The following is a 19,301-nucleotide window of genomic DNA, read 5'->3' on the forward strand; positions in this document are numbered from 1 at the left end:
AAGTATGTGAACATCGAGGATTAGCAGTTAATTTGAAGGTGAAATTAGAGTCAGGTGTTTTCAATCACTGCGATGACAATCAGGTGTGAGTGGGCACCCTGTTTTATTTAAAGAACAGGGATCTATCAAAGTCTGATCTTCACAACACATGTTTATGGAAGTGGATCATGACACGAACAAAGGAGATTTCTGAGGACCTCAGAAAAAGCGTTGTTGATGCTCATCAGACAGGAAAAGGTTACAAAACCATCTCTAAAGAGTTTGGACTCCACCAATCCACAGTCGGACAGATTGTGTACAAATGGAGGAAATTCAAGACCATTGTTACCCTCCCCAGGAGTGGTCGACCAACAAAGATCACTCCAAGAGCAAGGCGTGTAATAGTCGGCGAGGTCACAAAGGACCCCAGGGTAACTTCTAAGCAACTGAAGGCCTCTCTCACATTAACATTAACCAATGTTCATGAGTCCACCATCAGGAGAACACTGAACAACAATGGTGTACATGGTGGGGTTGCAAGGAGAAAGCCACTCTCCAAAAAGAACATTGCTGCTCGTCTGCAGTTTGCTAAAGGTCACATGGACAAGCCAGAAGGCTACTAGAAAAATGTTTTGTGGACGGATGAGACCAAAACAGAACTTTTGGTTTAAATGAGAAGGGTTATGTTTGGAGAAAGGAAAACACTGTATTCTAGCATAAGAACCTTATTCCATCTGTGAAACATGGTGGTGGTAGTCTCATAGTTTGGGCCTGTTTTGCTGCATCTGGGCCAGGACAGCTTGCCATCATTGATGGAACAATGAATTCTGAATTATACCAATGAATTTTAAAGGAAAATGTCAGGACATCTGTCCATGAACTGAATCTCAAGAGAAGGTGGGTCATGCAGCAAGACAACGACCCTAAGCACACAAGTTGTTCTACCAAACAATGGTTAAAGAAGTATAAAGTTAATGTTTTGGAATAGCCAAGTCAAAGTCCTGACCTTAATCCATTCAAAGTGCTGTGAAAGGACCTGAAGCAAGCAGTTCATGTGAGGAAACCCACCAACATCCCAGAGTTGAAGCTGTTCTGTCCAGAGGAATGGGCTAAAATTCCTCCAAGCTGGTGTGCAGGACTGATCAACAGTTACCGGAAACGTTTAGTTGCAGTTATTGTTGCACAAGGGGGTCACACCAGATACTGAAAGCAAAGGTTCACATACTTTTGCCACTCACAGATATGTAATATTGGATCATTTTCCTCAATAAATAAATGACCAAGTATCATATTTTTGTCTCATTTGTTTAACTGGGTTCTCTTTATCTACTTTCAGGACTTGTGTGAAAATCTGATGATTTCTTAGGTTATATTTATGCAGAAATATAGAAAATTCTAAAGGGTTCACAAATTTTCAAGCACCACTGTGTGTAAATTCCCTCATATTTTACTGTTTGGATTTGGTTCTTTTCATTATAGCCATCCTTTTTTATGCTAAACCCATCTTGAATGTTTATTGCCAAAGAGCCCCATTTTTGTTAAATCAGACCAAACAACACAGTTCCATTCAAAGTTGTAGTAGCATTTCGCAAACCTCAGGTGCTTACGTTTGTGGTTAACTGACAGAAAAACTTCCAAATAATCTGTTGACATGGAAGTGGCATCTGATGGTGTTTTTTGAGACTTGGAAACAACAAGATTTTACTTTTTTTCTTGTAACTCATGAACAGCATAGACTTGCTGTTCACCTTAGGCTTGTGCCCTTGCCCTTTACATCTTGAAATTCCTCCAGATTTCTTGAATCATTTCATGATCTTATGCACCATAGAGTGTGAAATATCCAAATACCTTCCTATCTTTCTTTAACAAACATTGTTTTTACACATTTCAATAGTTTTATCATGCATTTGTCAACAAACTGGAGATCCTTGGCCAATCTTTGCTCCTCAAAAGCTAGCCCTTTCCTGAGTATTGATTTTGTACAAGGATTAAAATCACCTGTTGATATCACCTGTTTTGTATCATATAATTATTTTCTTTATTTCATTACTAGCCCGAAATTGCCTCATCCCATTTTTTTTTTTTCTTCAGTGTGTTGCAGGCCTGAAATGCAAGAGTGGACCTCTTGATTCAGAAGTGCCCTCTAGTGGGCTCACCACTGATCTCCTTTAATCCAACAACAAAGCTAAATAACACAACCATAAAAAAGGTACCAACTTCATAAGCAATAATTCAGCTACAAACCTAAGTCATGTCATACAGCTGTGTCCTACAGTTCTATAGAAAACAAGCAAAGAAATACCCTCACACACACCCTGCTGCCTGCACTGAGTCATGCCTGGTCATTTAAATCATCCATTTAAACATGTTTTCCTTGCCAGAATGTCTAGGTCCCCCCCCCCTTAAATTTTTTTTTTCTACCCAAAGAACTAAATGATAAGACTGAGTCGTTTAACTGATAACATAATAGTAGTTTACTTGTTTTCTCACCTAATCCTCGAACATGTCTTTTTTTTATCCATAAAATATGAGCGTTGTCTTCTCAAACTCGTAGCAATCACAAAAAATGTTGTTTTTTTCAAGGACATGCTTGAATATGTAAAGCAATGAAACATGTTTCCTAAGAGTTTGCACAGTTAATTTTCACTTTAAATAAAATGATCCTTGTGTAAAGGCATTTTCTCCAAGCTGCGTTAATGAAAATGATCCACTTCCAGTATAGACATGCACTCAGAAAAACCTAGTTCCTTGCTTCCTGCTTTCTCACATGTTTGAAATCTTTTCCAGTAAATAGGTTGTATTCAGTCACGTGACTTTTGCTTGTGAGCTTACTTCCAGTGAATTAAGTGATGGTCTGGCAAACCAATTTGGCTGCCATTATGTAAAGAGCTAGTGAAACCACCTCCAACTATTTTTGAAGTTTAGAGGCCAATGCACGGTCAAGATACTTTCAGAAAGTTGCTCTTTGCAACGGGATAGATCCTTACACAATAACAAAGAAGGGTTTTTCATATGAGTTGGAAAACTATCCATACATTGAGTTCCCCAACATCTCAAGCTACCCGATGTTGCAGACATCATTCTCCAAGGCCAAACAGATGAAAGCCTGGAAGACCAACTTTTTGTATGTGACTGGATAAAGATCTGGGGATCAAGACACGAGATAAATTCTGTATTTTTTATGCCTGGTAAGTAGGAATGTTTGGGCTTTTTGTACGCAAATTTGTATGACCATTTTTTATCACGCCACAGGGAACCCAGAAGAAATTATCAATTTCACAGTTTTTTTTTTTTTAATTCAAGCAGCCCAAAACAACACAGGCATCGGACATTTTAATGACTAACAAGGTGCCCCAGCAATAGTTACACTTTGTGAACTTAGCTGACCACCACTTCTTTTCTTGCATATCTAATAAGGTGGATGTGACATCAGATGTATCCCACCTTTAGGACTGATTCAACCTTTACAATGATATGCTGATTGGTTAGTTTGAAAGACAATAGCGATGTGAAAACCCCCTCCCTTACAGAACACTGCTGAGTCATTGTGCAAACACCATCCCCCAACTTCCCCTCCCACTCCCTCACTCCTCCACAGCCCCCTATCCTTTTCCCCCACTCCCTTGCTCCTCCACCTCCAAGGGCATACACAGGCTCCCCATGGATATGAAAGCTGCTGTGTAAAACTTGTAAACCTTTGTCTATCTGCTTCAAAATGTATACACAATCTGGCAAGATGTCCTTGAATCAGGAAATGCAAGTTTTAGATTGCTATGCCTCATAAAACCCAGTCATATACGCCATATAAAAATTAAAGACCCACTGACAGTCATTTCGTATTAATTTTTAAACAAACAATATATGACTCCAAAGATAAATTCTGGTTTTAATTCTTGGTTTAACTGTCCGTTTTAAACATCAGAAGTAATTTTAAATTTCGCGCAGGGAGATTGACCTGGATATGAACTGGGCTCATTCAGAGATGCCGGAAGTGACGTCACATCAGTGTGTCGTTTTTGTTTACAAGTCACTATGTTGGTTCAGTTCTCACAAGTCTTGTGATATTAAGCTGTGGTTTTGTTGTGATTTCCTTGCGTGAAAAAGTTAAATGGCGTCTAACCGAAAAGGGATTATATGTGTGGCTTACGGGTGTTCTAACACCACGTTGGAAGGAGTGAAACTCCATTCCTTTCCTTGGAAAAAACACCCTGAAATAGCAAAAGAGTGGGAAAGAAACGTTTCCAAAACACGTGCGAACTGGAAGTCAACAAAATGGTCACGTCTCTGTTCAGCACATTTCGAGGAGCACTGTTTCACTTTGTCGTCCAGAACTCGAAGAACGTTTGATCCAACTTATCCACTGGTGTTGGAGGAGTCAGCTGTGCCGACGTTGTTTGACAGGCCCGGGCCGAATCAATCTGTCAAAAGAGAAACAGATGACAGCAGACCCCCCCAAAGGGGCGGTCAAAAAGCGAAAGTCCGGTGGTGCCTTTGCCAAAAGAGAACGAGCCAGGGTACGTGGCTATGTGTTGTTATTCAATACATGTATGTTGTTTAAAATTTGTTGTAACGTCACAAATGCGTCTTATACCATTGCATATTACTTATCAATAGGCCAAAGCAGCTAATACCAGTAATGTACAACAACTGAAAGGCCAATACCTTGTTTCATATATTTAGTTAGGATAATATACATGATATATGTGTGGAGTGATAGATATAAGATGTCATCCGGCATGTTTTTTCCTATACCGTAAAAGAAAAAAATTACAACAAATTCCTTTCATCACCCCCTCCTCCGTGTCTTATTATAGAAATCGAAATACTGACAGACTATAATATAATGCAACTTTCTTCAAATTAGACACTCCAAGAAATAGAAGACTCAGAACCCAATGTACATGTGCCAGATCATGCAGAGGAGGTTATACCAAATATTGAATTTGAGGTTTGTCACAGACCATGCAGACATTGTTTTCAACTTCTACATGCCATGAAATTGTTCAAATGTTCTTTTGTCTCTTTGTTCTTATTTTTGTATTAATATTTTGTTGTTAACATGTATGTTGTACATGAAAGTGTTAAATAAAATTGAATTGAATTGTTGTTTTGTGGCATCTCTATTGCCTCATCAAAATACTTTTGAATTATTTCACATGCATGTAGCTTGTGAATTATTTTGATATATTGGCTGTTATATTTCAGAATTGTAGAGACTTTTTCACAGAAACTGCAAGCCAAACAGACCCCAAAATTGGACGAAGAAATAAGAAGACCAGAGTCCATCTATCTGGAAAATCAAAATGTAAATTTAAATTCATGAATCTAAATTATATGGTTGTGATGTCATACCAAAAATATTTCTAAAAAGAATTACTTTGTGATTTAGATATACAGGTAAATCTTCCTGACACACCCATCAAGACCAGAAGTGTCGAGGTTCAGTGCTCTCTGCTCGTGGACCAGTCATCTGTCACACCCACACCACCAAATTACTGTGAGGTTGTGGAGGAAGATTTTGAGATCAGTTCATCCCCGGTGAGAGAAGCCGAGTCAGATGACTCATTGTACAGCCCCAGCTCATCATGTGGTAGCAGTTTTGATACCAACACAGACTCCAATTGTGATACCGTCCCTTTGTCTCCAGAGCAGGAAGAGAAGTACATTGTGTTTTCCTCCTCCTTGTCACAGCTTTTCAAGTGGTGCCATTGTCCCAACTGTGGCAGCTGTGAATTCCAAATTTTGAAGGAGACACTGGGTACCTTGCTGGTAGTCACACTGAAGTGTACCAGCTGCCGACACAAGAACGTGTGGAAAAGTCAGCCATTCCTGGGGAAATTTGCTGCGGGAAACATTCTTTTGTCAGCTTCCATTCTCTTCTCAGGTGCCATTTCCAGCAAAGTGTTGCGTGTTTTCCAACATATGAAAGTCGCATGCATTTCACAACGGACATATTTCCGTCACCAAAACAGCTTGCTGCAACCCGTAGTGCAAAGGGTGTGGGTACAGGAGCAAACAGCTCATCTCACTTCGCTTCAGATGGAAGGGAAACCTTTGGTTGTGGGCGGAGATGGCCGTGCCGATAGCCCAGGGCACTGTGCAAAGTTTGGATGTTACACCCTCATGGATTTAGACCACAACATCATTCTTGATATTCAGCTTGTGCAGGTACTGACCATTATATTATGTGATGAAAAAAATACATATTTTTAAAATTATAACAGTGTCTTATTTTTAATTCGTGCAGAGTAATGAATGTGGTGGCAGCTATCACATGGAGCTGACAGGTTTGGAACGTGCATTGGCTGTCATCAGAGATTCTGGTCTCGAGATAGACACTCTAGTTATAGACAGGCACAGGTACAGTTTTCTGGCACCATGATCATGGAGTTGATGTCTATTTTGTGTCACATGACATTCATAATGATAATAGCATTTCATTTATAAATACCACTGAAGAGTTCCGTCATTTATTTCAGGCAAATCTCAAAGTGGATCCAACAGAATCTACCTGGAGTACTCCATCTCTATGATATTTGGCACTTTGCGAAAGGTATATTTTAGATAATATATAATTTTATATGTACATGTATCTATCATCTATCTATTAATATCATTTAAAAGTCATGTTTGGTCATGTTTTTCTGAACCATAATTTGTCTTTTTCATGCTTAAGGTGTTGACAGGAAGTTAATGGCTCTCTCACAACAAAAAGGCTGCCATGATCTGAAACCATGGATTCACAGTATTGTGAATCACATTTATTGGTCAGCAGCATCCACAATTCCTAGGAATGGACAACTCGTGGTTGCAAAGTGGCAGTCAGTGGCAAACCATGTTCAAAATGTCCACTCAGGACATGGGGGTCTATTTAACGAGTGTGGTCATGGTTTGCTTCAAGGAAATGACCAGAAGAAAAAGTGGCTACCCCAATGCAAGTTCAGTTTGTGTTACAAGTCTGTCATTTATAGAACCCTCTGACATCATTTTAGTACATGCTAAATTATGGTCTTACCACAATGGAAATATTTCAGGCTCTGATGTTGCAACAAAATTTGAAAAGTTTGTACTGGACCCCACAAGAGCGAAGGATGTGGAAAAACTGTCCGGAAAGTACCAGACATCCATTTTGGAAGCTTTCCATAGTCTCATAAACCAGTTTGCTCCAAAAATGTTCATTTTTTCTCATGGAGGAATGATCTCTAGGTATTTTCAAATTTATATGTAAATGTTTGCAGACATTTCTATTCCATGCAAGATACATTTTTACTGTACACTGATTTTGACACATACAGTAATGCTCCCCTTACACAATATACATGTTATATTTTGTGATGAACAGGTTACATGTAGCAGCATTGCATTACAATGAAAATGCGAACCAGGGTCAGGCTGAGACAAAGGGTGGAAAACTCCGCTACAAGGTTCGCTATCCAAAGTTCAAGAAGGGGGAAGCCATCATCACTAAGGTCATGAAGAATCCAACATTCAGTGAGTTTGAAGTCGAATTTTAGATTGCAAGTTGAGTAAGAGAGTACATTGGTTTTTTTTTTTTAAGTCTTGAATAACATTATGTAAAATATATGTCACAGATTACATTGATCACCTGATGTCAACACTGGTGTTGAAATGCAAAGACATCTTACCTGATGATGACATCCAAGACCAACATCTTCATGATGAGCCCCCATCCCTGTGCTCCAATTATGCTCGGCCGGACAAAGCAGACTTAGTGCGGCAGCACACAACACGATTCATAATTTAGATGGTTGCAAAAAAATATATGAACTTGTAAAATTGGTGTGTGTCAATGCAATTTTTCAGGTTCATTTAAATCCATTAAACAAGCCGTAATGTTACAAATATGTGTTGGTTTTTTTTAATGTTTTTACATCGAACAAAGGAAAGTATGAACATGAGATGTATAGTTTACAAAAAAAATGAGAACAGGATAAAAAAAATCATGAAGATTTGTTTTTTTAAAACAAAATAAAAAAGTTAAAACTCTGCCAGCAGGATGACTACATGTATCTTTCATTTAACAAAGTATTTTTGTGGCCTTACTTTCTCTGTCACTAGTTTTTCTTTTGTGTATGTAGGCTTCAAGTTTACAGTTCACATTTGTAGACCAGTCTCATTTGTTCAGTTTGATTTTAGTGTCTAGAACTTGAAGGTCATACAGTTGCTAAAGCTGCAAATACATTAATTACTTTTGAAGTGATTGACATCCAACTGAATTAGACTCCCTTCACATTGATTGGGTCTTATAAAAAAAAAAACTAGATTTTCTGGCGCTCAGATCATTTTGTGCTTGTGTTCATGGCATCATAGCATCATTACTAATATATGTTATAGCCAATACTATATGGTAATGAAAGGTGATTATATTCAAAATATGATTCTGGTTTTTTTTCACAAGAATACACACGATACATGTATACAGGTAATGAAATGAAAGCAATGGATTATTGAACTGAAAAAAAGAAAACTGATAAATATTTTCACACAGATTGAAAACCACAATAGTTCTCTGATGGAAATGCTGCGCGGATTTTTGACACAACACATGACGGCAAGGGGACTCGTACATGCCTTCCAAGGTACCCCCAGCAGAACCTCACAAACTGGCGATAAGCCACGTATCTGTATCTTCTGTAATTAGAAATATTATCAGTTGCTGATCATGAAGTACAAAATGATTTGGTAGAAAACATTGTTGAGATTTGAATGGGCAAATGTTGACTTACTCATTTTCATACACATTTTCAAACCCATTTCCATGTTCCTGTCTGTATTGGAGATATGCTGTCTGCAAGACAAATACATTCAAACAAACAGGATCAAAGAAAGGATGATTGGTGATGCATGAAGTTCCTCCTTCTTCAAGTTCCATCTTTGCCTGGACCTTCGGGATCTCACTGCAGCAAACACTTTCTGGGTCAGATTCCATCGGCACACAATTTTCACAAGAACACCTATCAATCGTAAAAGGAATGGGAAAAATACATTATCATGATTAGACTCCCTACTTACACTATTTTTACCTTTTTGCAACTGCACACCCAAGAATGGCAAGATGGAACTACTTGGATGATCATGTATGAAATGAAAAGAACACAAATACCGCCCCCCCCTTTCCAAGGATAAAGTATAACGTTAAAATTAATTTACATACGCCTAATCACTGATAATATATATATATATATATATATATATATATATATATATATATATAAAAACTAACCAGTTTTTATTTCCAACTCGGTCGTCAGTGTTGAGACCAACAAAATTTTCAGCGTCAGTCTGTGACTGAGTATCGCCAGGAGTGTCTGAATCCGAGTTTGATGCCGACTGTGTTGGTTCAAACTGATACGGTAAAATGCCGAGTTTTGGATATTCTTCATAACACTCTTCTTCATGCTCTGAATCAGAAATATCCGCATATTCGCCACTGAAACTTGACGAAGAACAAGAGAAGTGATCGTCTTCGACATGAGCCATGTTTTGTTTTCATGCAATCCAGATTGGCATACACTGATGTGACGTCACTCGCCCTAGCGGCAAAAATGGGCAAATGGCTCATGGCGCTTGTAGAAGCCGGGGCAAAAAACACAAAATCGGCTCTGAAATTCTTGAATTTCTACAAAGACAACCCTTTATTCAAGTTGAGTTTTGGATATTTTATTTCACAATACAGCAATAAAACAATAAATATACATATTACGTGGTGTAAAAAGTTGTATCAGTGGGTCTTTAATTAGGCATTTATGATATGACTTTTTTATTTCTGCTTTGAAATTGAATAAAATGAACATAATAAACCATTTAAATGACTGCAGTTGATGGCCCAAGTGTATTCTTTAATTTAAGCAATGCATGATTATTATGCAATGTGTAGAACCACAGATATTCAAGGTTTAATTGAAAGTCAAATATATGAAAATTATCAATGTTTCCTGTACACACAAGGGGTTTTAACAAATGGAATAAAGTTGACCAGACAAGACATGAAATATTTTGGGTTCATACTGTCTGCAATGAATTACAAGTCAAAATAAATTTAGAAAATCACTCCTTTCTTTTTCTTTTGCATTTTCCATACCCTCCCATTTTTTTCTGATTTGGGGTTGTTACATAAAACAAACTAAGCACAGAAACAACCAAAAATGGAGGCATAAAGGCCAACAGGGCACTCTTAAGAATGAAACTGGAACTCAAGTTTCTTAGCTTTAAACACATGCACACCATAGGTTCAGGCAGAGGCTTAGATATGACACAGAAGACTTCTGGTATGGGCATGGGTTCAGACGTGAGCAAGGGGAACCCTGGGGACTGCCAATATCTGTCCCTGGCCTGGGCAAGGACTTGGGTGCAGGCTTGGGCATAGGTGTGAGAATGGAAATGGGCATGGACCAGGACATGGGGTCAGGCATAAGCTTGGAATCAGATGTACACATGAGCCTGGACTCAGGCATGGGTATGGACATGGGCTTGGATGTGGACAAGGGCAAAATATTGAGGACTGTCTTGTTGGTCCTTGGCCTGGTCATGGGCACACCACTGGAGATCTTCTCTTTGGTTTGTGGCACAGAAATAGGCGTGAGCTCAGGCATGAGCTGGGGCATTGACACAGGTTCAGGTCAGGGCTCAGACATGAGCATGAACTCAGGTGGGGACTCAGGTCTGGACATGGATTCAGGCTTGGACTCAGGCATGAGACAGAGTTTCAGGGGTGGGTTCAGTCATAAACATGGATTTAGACCCATGTATAGGCAGGGAATCAGATATGGGCTCAAGCAAGGGTTCTGACATGAAAGCCCTCCTTAAGCCAAGGAAATCATTAAGACTGAAAAGCTTGAAAAATTGAAAATGTATTGGATCTGATGGACTGGTGGCTGAACAAATCAAGTATCATTCCTCAGCAAAGTTGGTCTTGCTGTTGTACACCCTGATGGCTCTCATTTGATCAATGTTTGCTGTACCCAGGTCATGGCTTCCCTCTATAATCACATGCCTATACAAGAGTAAGGGGGGTAAGATGGACCCCAGCAATTACTGTGGACTTTCCCTCACTGACACATGCTCCAAAATTTTCATTGTAATAATTGTTGAGTGTTTAAGACCACTCTATGAAATATTACTCTTGCTAAGTCAGTTTGACTTCAGAGAAAAAAGTCCAGCAATGATGTAATCATCATTATGAAGAATTTAATTGACAACCACCAAGGTGAACTATTCTGCTCTTTCATCAATTTGAAAGCAGTGTATGATTTGTGACATTGAGACATTCTTTTCAAGATCTTAGAGCTACATACTGGAGCTAGAATGCTTGTTCAATTGCTAAAATGCATTTACACAGGAACAACTGCTGCAATGAAGCACTCTACATCAGCCTTTGAAACAATCACTGGCTGCAGACAGGAGGGCCTTCAATCCCTTTGTATATTGTTAGCCTAAAAGCATAATTGCCTAAGTCATTTTTTTGGCCAAATTGTGATATCTGCCTAACTTTACTCTCCTACCACTGCTGCATCACCTTGCCTTATTGCCTATGTCTTCAGCCTATCAGAATGCATTTTAGAGTCCAAAATCACTATCTGCCTTAGTCATCTCTTTGACTTGGGCATTTTTGACGCACAAATGGAGTGTGACTCCATGCATAGCCTCATTGAACGGCGTACCATCAAAGATATTCACACTCCACGTGATTACATTGTCATCTTTGAGACTGCATGTTTGCATCCATCCCCATACAAGGTGACCCAGCTATACCACAATGACTTCATGAAGTTATCTAGGGCCTATTTCACCAACATTCGACCAGGCAGAAAAGTTGGCGACCCCACAGTCCATGACTCTCCAGTCGGGCTCTCCAGTACTTGGCAGATGGTCGAGTCCAGCACAAGTTGGATTTTGAGTCTGACTGGGAGGACCTACCTCAGCGACTCAGCATCCCCGAAGAACCGCTCCACTGGGTCCCACTCTTTCCTGCCCAATTGCCAATTATTCTCAGGAAATTCAATGACTTGCAGGCAATGAAACCATTACTACCAAGAGTGGTCCACCAGTACTATGACAACCTCCCTCATCAATAGACAGTGTGAAAACGAGTTCACACAGCACCTGAGTAGGACTTTGGTTAAGGTTAAACAAGTAAAACAACTTGGTTAAGGTCAGACATGTAGAGCAACTTGATTAAGGTTAGACAGGTAACACAACTTGGTTATGTTTAGGAAAGTAAAACTACTTTTCTATGTTATGTTTGTATTTATATGTAAGAGAAAAATTGCCTAAGTCATGGCACATTCTGCCTAAGTCACTTTTATTTGTTATGCAATCGATGATGTGTCTTTTTTTTTTGCAAACTTGTTCACACATCTTGTTGAACTTACTGTTACAAAATCAATAAAAAATACCAATGTGCTTGCTAAAAATTGTTTTTTCTTGTTTTCTGAAAACATTCAAATATGACTTAGGCAATTATGCTATTAGGCTAACAATATTCAACATTTTTCTCACATTTGTTATAAGATGTATCCTTCACTGGATCAATCATGAAATTCCTGACTCTAATATGAGATTCCTTTCCCTTGCACAAATCAAAATCAGTGAAGAGAACATCCCTGCAGTGGAGAGATGTGCATTACTAAAGCCAGCTATGTGGATGATGTGCTATTCTGTAAAAGTATATCTGAATTGGAAAACATGTTGAAATTATTTGATGAATTCACCAGGTTTGGTTTAACAATCTCAGCAGCAAGAAATGAAAACAATGTGTTTCAACATCTCCCCTGAAACAAAAGCAAGGAAATTACTGATTAAAATGAAGGACATGCTGATTAAGAACCTGACATGTTGCATTTACCTCAGTCATACAGTTTCCAAAGAGGAGGGCCATTCAGCTTTCACCATATAGCACATTTCCTCAGCTCATAAGAAGTGGAACAAACTATAAACAGTAGGCTACTCAATGACTGTCAAGTAAAGATGTCTACACAGCTAAAATTTTAAAACTGCCTTTGTCCACAGTCATCTTACCTACAGTATCCAAGTTTGTAATCTCACTGCTTCCCATCTATCTAAATTGGAGTCAAATTGAATCAATTTTCTTAGAAAACTTGTCGGAAATGGATTTGAATGAGTAAATGCCCCATTGCCAAAACAACAAGGCAAACATAGCTGGAAGAACCCTGATTGAATATGACGATGTGGACTGGTGCTTTAAATCCACTACCAAATGCATACTTCAACTCAACGATCCCTTGACAGTTCATAAGTTCAGCTTGCCTCAACACCTTAAATATGTTGCCCATATAATGAGACTATCAAACTCTGCCTTGCAAAGGCAGATCCTTTTATTTTTTCAATCTAACAAGAAGCTGTATGACCGTGACATCTGGAAAAACTATGAAAAACTCAAAGGACTATCAAAAATGCAGCTGCAGTGCGAGATGCAGCATAAGGAAAGGTTCCTGCCACTACTGAACATGCTCCGAGGCACCCAACCTGCTGTTGGAGTGGAAGGGGAATGATGATGATGATGACATGAGATTGGACTCAGGCATGGGTGTGGGCACCAAATCAGGCAAGGGATAGGGTATGGACATAGGCTCAGACCTGGACAAGGGCTCAGGCAGGGGCTTGGACTTGGGCATGGTGTTGGAGATCAGCTCATTGACCTCTGACTAGAACTGGAATAGGTAGGCCTCCTTTTGGGCCTTGGACAGAGACAGGACATGAGAGGTTGCCTTGTTGACCTCTCACTGGAAGCAGACTGCATAGGCCTCTCCAAGCCCTCCGGCAGGCATGGGATTTGAGAGGTTGCCTTTTCGCCCTCTGACTGAGACTGGAGCTGGGCTGAGTAGGCCATCTCCTGGACTTCAGACATGAATGAGGTCACCTTATTGACCTCATGGGGCATGGCATCAGTGATGCCAGAGGTTGCCTCAATGACCTCCAGCAGCAGTGAGTCATGAAAGGTCAGCTCAGTGACTGCTGGCAGGGGTTCTGACATGGGCATAGCATGGGTGATGCGAGAGGTCACTATGATGACCTCTGGTAGGAACCTGGTATCAGAAGTTGCCTTGTTGACCTCCAAGTGGAGCTCCAGCATGGGGATGACATCAGTGATATCAGCAGTCACCTCAGTAATGTCCAGCAGGAATGGAATCAGAGGTCAGCTTGTTGAACTCCAAGTAGAGCTCCAGTGAGAGCTTGGCATGTGTGGCATTGGAGGTCATCTCATTGACCTGCGGCAGGAGCATGACATTGGAGACATGAGAGGTCACTTCTTTGAGCTCCAGCTGAAGCATGGCATCAGAGATTGCCTCATTAACCTCAAGAGTAGAGCTCCAGCATGGGCATGACCAGTGATGCTGGAGATCACCTCTTTGAGCTCTGGTGGGAGCATAATGTCAGAGACTGCTTCAATGACCTCTAAGCAGAGCTCCAGTGGCAGCTTGGAATGTGTGGCCTCGGAGGTCATCGCATTGGCCTCTGGCAGCAGCATGACATCAGTGATGCCAAAGGTGGCCTCACAGCGCTCAGCCCCCAGAGCAAGGGTAGGCTCATGACACATGATTTTGTGAGTGAAGCATATATTCTTGTTTACTACTTAGCAATGTATCTGTGCATATATGAATGCAATCATGTATTTTTGAAATAGTAATTTTTTTCATTTATAATGGAGTTAATTCATTGTCAGTAAGTGCTTTAATCTGGTCATGGTTGTGGTTGTGGGGGCTCTTGAACCTATCCTGGGAACACTGTGTGTGTGGCATGAAATATTGTTAAAAATTAAATACATTAAAAAAATTACTTTAATAAGATGACTACAGTGTATAATAGCAGTGAGAATTGTAATTCAAAATCACTTTACATATCATGGATAGACTGCAGTGCACAAGACAATATTCAAACTTTCAAATGTGAAATATGAGGTATATGGAAACTCTCTTGCTTCTAAGGAAAAGCCAATACCAGGAAAAGTTGCCACACCTCTTAGAACCAACCCATGTCATGCATAGTAAGCAGGGACACGTTCTATAAAATAATGAGAGCTAATTCTTCTCCTCTTCAATTTGCTGACCAAACATGCGTATACCTAATATATTTCATCTGTGTTTTCTGCTCTATACACAAACAGGCTTTGCATGTAAGCTGCTGGCAAAATTTGAAGTGCAAAGCTTGTTGAAGGAAGGAGATGTTATGATAGGTGGCATTTTCCCAGTTTTGTCAAAACAGGAGAATATACTTTTCTCATTTGATAATAAACCACAAACAACAGAATGTAAAGGGTAAGTTTGAAATAAAAATAAGCTGTAATAAAACTAAAGATTAATTTATAAACCTTCTTTACTTTTGTTCAGTGACCTAATGTTTTCCACAGATTTGACTTACGAGCTTTTCGCTGGATGAGGTCCATGATGTTCGCAATAGATGAAATAAATCAAGATGATCATTTGCTTCCAAACATTTCTCTGGGATATAAAATTGTGAACTCTTGTTGGTCTCCTACTAATGTTTTGAGAGCCACCCTCACTTTGATGAGCACATCAGAGGAAAAGTTCTCTCAATGTCATCCACCTCCCATCTTAGGTCTTATAGCTGAAGCAGGATCGACCCAGTCTTTAGTTGTGGCTGGGACAGTTGGACCATTCAAAATACCACTGGTAATACAAAACAATACTTCTGCAAAACCCTTTAATGTGAAAATGCATGATACAACGTGTTGAGAAATGTAACTTCTTTGTCACTGAATAGGTGAGTTACTTTTCAACATGTGCATGTTTGAGTGACAAAGCAAAATATCCTACATTTTTCCGAACAATACCAAGTGACTACTACCAAGCAAAGGCTTTGGCTTTCTTTGTTAAACAATATGGATGGACATGGATTGGAGTTATACAGTCTGATAATGATTATGGGCGAAATGGAATATTAGCATTCACAAAGGAAGTGGAGGCTCATGGGGTTTGTATTGCATTTGTTGGCACAGTTTTGCGTACATATCCCCAAAGTAAAATCCTTGAACTTGTTAAACTAATAAAGCAATCAACTGTCAAAGTGATTCTTGCATTTGTGCCAGAGAGAGATATCTATTCTTTAATGAAAGAAGTGGTAAAACAAAATATAACAGGGATACAATGGATTGGAAGTGAAGCCTGGGTAACTGCAGACAGTCTTTCAACGCCAGAAATGTTCAAATATTTTCGAGGAACAATAGGATTTGTGGTCCGAAAGATGGCCATGCCCAAACTAGCACCGGTTCTAAAAGATATCAGCCCATATAATGATTCAGAGTCTGGTTTTGTCAGTGATTTCTGGGAAACATTGGTGGGCTGTAGCCCTCCATCATCAATAAATTATTCAAGTAATCACACAAAATTATGCTCAGGAAAAGAAAAGGTTGATTACACAAACAAATTTTTTGATGTCACCCAACTTAGAGTCTCATATAATGTCTATCAAGGAGTGTATGCAATTGCACATGCACTACACCAAGGGATGTTTTGTGAAAAGCCTGAAAGCAATGTCGCCAGACAATGTCTTAATGCTTCACAGATAACCCCTAAAATAGTGAGTTTTATCTGCACTGAAGCATTAATTGTTTCATGATGGAAACCTTTTCATTGAGTATTTTTTTTCTTTTTCAAAAGGTTAGTGAGCAGTTGAAAAATGTCCATTTTGTGGATGCATTTGGAGAAGTAGTGTTCTTTGACAAGAATGGAGATCCCCCTGCTTCATATGAAATCATAAACTGGCAGATGAGAGAAGGTCAAGTGCAGCATATTGTGATTGGCCATTTCAGCACCTCTGCAAATGGGAAATATGAACTTGTGATAAATGAAGAGAAGATTATCTGGAGCACAGGGAATTTGGTATTACAAACATATATTTAAAAATAGATTTTTCTTTTATTCCATCAATCATATACTATATGCTCTGCTGTCCCAGACCCCAAAAGCTGTTTGTTCAGAAATCTGTCCACAAGGCACAAGGAAAGCACAAATTAAAGGTTTACCTCTGTGCTGCTTTGACTGTATTCCATGTGCTGATGGCTCTATAGCAAACACATCAGGTGAAGGGATCAGCTGACTAATATTGCCAAAATAATTAGATTTAACTAATTCATCATCTCTCACCACACTGTTTTTCTACTTTAGGAGCAACAGATTGTATCAACTGTCCTGAAGAGTACTGGTCAAATGAAAGAAAAGACAGCTGCATCATGAAAATAACAGAGTTTCTGTCATACACTGAAACAATGGGAATTATTCTTATGGTCTTGTCAATATTGGGTGCCTTTTTAACATTTTCTACTATGGTGGTGTTCATACATTTTAGAGACACGCCAGTAGTAAAAGCAAATAATTCAGAGCTGAGCTTACTTTTACTTCTTTCTCTTATATTTTGCTTCCTCTGTCCTCTCACATTCATTGGTGAGCTCACAGTCTGGTCCTGCATGCTGCGTCACACAGCATTTGGTATTGCCTTTGCCCTCTGCATCTCTTGTATGCTGGGGAAAACTATAGTTGTGGTAACTGCCTTCAGAGCAACACTACCTGGGAACAATGTGGCAGGAAAATTTGGACCACCTCAGCAAAGGGCCATTGTGTGTTCATGCACTGCAGTTCAAATAGTTATTTGTATTCTTTGGCTAAATGTTGCACCACCATTCCCAGATAAGGTCTTTGAGCAACGCAGTAAAAAAATAATTTTAGAATGTAACACAGGTTCAGATGCTGCATTTTATGCTGTTTTAGGATACATTTTCCTTCTTGCCATAGTTTGTTTGGTCCTTGCCTTTTTAGCCAGAAAGCTACCTGATAATTTTAATGAAGCCAAATTCATCACATTTAGTTTGCTTATATTCTGTGCAGTTTGGATTGCCTTTATCCCAGCTTATGTCAGCTCTCCTGGAAAGTATACAGTAGCTGTAGAAATATTTGCAATTTTGTCTTCAGCTTTTGGCCTGCTCGTATGCATTTTTGTTCCAAAATGTTATATAATTTTAATCAAACCAGAGAGAAATACAAGAAAGCATGTAATGGGAAAAAATCCAAAGGCTAATTCATTGTAAGTTTGCACTTACAATGAATTGTGCTGTTCTAAAATGTAAAAATATTATACTGTATTTACTTGAAACTATGGTGTACAGAAGGGGTTCTCAACCTTTTCTACTTTAAGGCCCACCTATTCATACTTGTAACGAGTTGCGGTTCATTAAAAAAAAGATCCCCAGTTATTTTTGGCTCATCTATTCTATTAGAATCTAATAATCTATTGTAAAGTGTATTAATGGGACGTAACATCACTCCCCATTACAGATGGGAGCCCAGGAATTAAATAAATGCGATAAAATAAAATGTTTTTAACTGTAGGTTCTGTATGTCAAACCATATGTGCCAGAAGCCAACATAAAACCATGCATGCAGGGCATTCTCAGTCAAAAGGGATTAATGATCCAAAAGTGGATTCTGGTTGTTTAACACAAGGATTTAATGCCATGTTTGTGTACAGCAAACAAACAAGTTATTAAAACCAAGAAGAACACTCAAAAGAAGTGGATATAGAAACCACTCAATGTGATAGATCTTTACAGGTTAACAAAGAAGAACTTTTCCTCCGAGTTGGAAATTATCCACCCATTGATTTTAATCGATAACCCATTGCAAAGTATCGCGAGCTGTAGTGTGGCCATAGCTTAATGAGGAGGATGTGATGTTGGATGCAATCCAGCAATTGTACTCTACTACTGTATGAGTAAAAATTAGCTTCAACTTGGAAAAAAAATCATGGCCAATTAGATGGCGCTTTGCGGCCCACTAATGGGCCGTGGCCCAGTGGTTGAGAAACACTGGTGTACAGAATCATGGTAAATAATACAGTGTTCTCATACATGCATTATGAACACAATAATTGATTGCAAATTACTTCCGTCAATCTTAGCTTACCTTGATACTACATTTTTAATCAAAATATAATGAACGGTTCGACAAATGTAGAGACCACAAATCCCAGTCACCCATTATATATAGTCATTAAAGTAAATTATTGTTTTGTTTTACTTCATTATTCATTATGTTTCCCACAGTTTGGACAGTTTGCATCAACAGAAACTGGTGTGCAGATCATCATATACTAAAAAAAAAAGAGTCACAATTAAAATTCTTGAAAATGGTATTCAACTGTGTTTATTTTTACTGTAAAATGGTTTGTCACACAGACTGTGGATAATATAATTTTGTAGAACCAGAAGAAAATGTACAGTTTTCATCCTTGGGTTGGCAACTGTGCTGTCTTTGCCAGGATGTCCAATT

General features: G+C 39.0%; 1 protein-coding gene across 1 annotated transcript; it reads left to right on the plus strand.

Annotated features, from left to right (window-relative positions):
• The first annotated feature begins 14,806 nt into the window (after positions 1–14,806).
• On the plus strand, positions 14,807–18,061 carry LOC132888395 (extracellular calcium-sensing receptor-like). The gene is made up of 7 exons (XM_060924448.1): positions 14,807–14,828; positions 15,125–15,275; positions 15,368–15,650; positions 15,742–16,557; positions 16,638–16,859; positions 16,936–17,059; positions 17,145–18,061. Exons 1-7 carry the CDS (start codon positions 14,807–14,809, stop codon positions 18,059–18,061), a joined length of 2,535 nt encoding a protein of 844 aa, XP_060780431.1.
• Positions 18,062–19,301: the final 1,240 nt, after the last annotated feature.

Source organism: Neoarius graeffei, chromosome 6 (assembly GCF_027579695.1).
Source record: "Neoarius graeffei isolate fNeoGra1 chromosome 6, fNeoGra1.pri, whole genome shotgun sequence".
Lineage (NCBI taxonomy): Eukaryota > Metazoa > Chordata > Actinopteri > Siluriformes > Ariidae > Neoarius > Neoarius graeffei.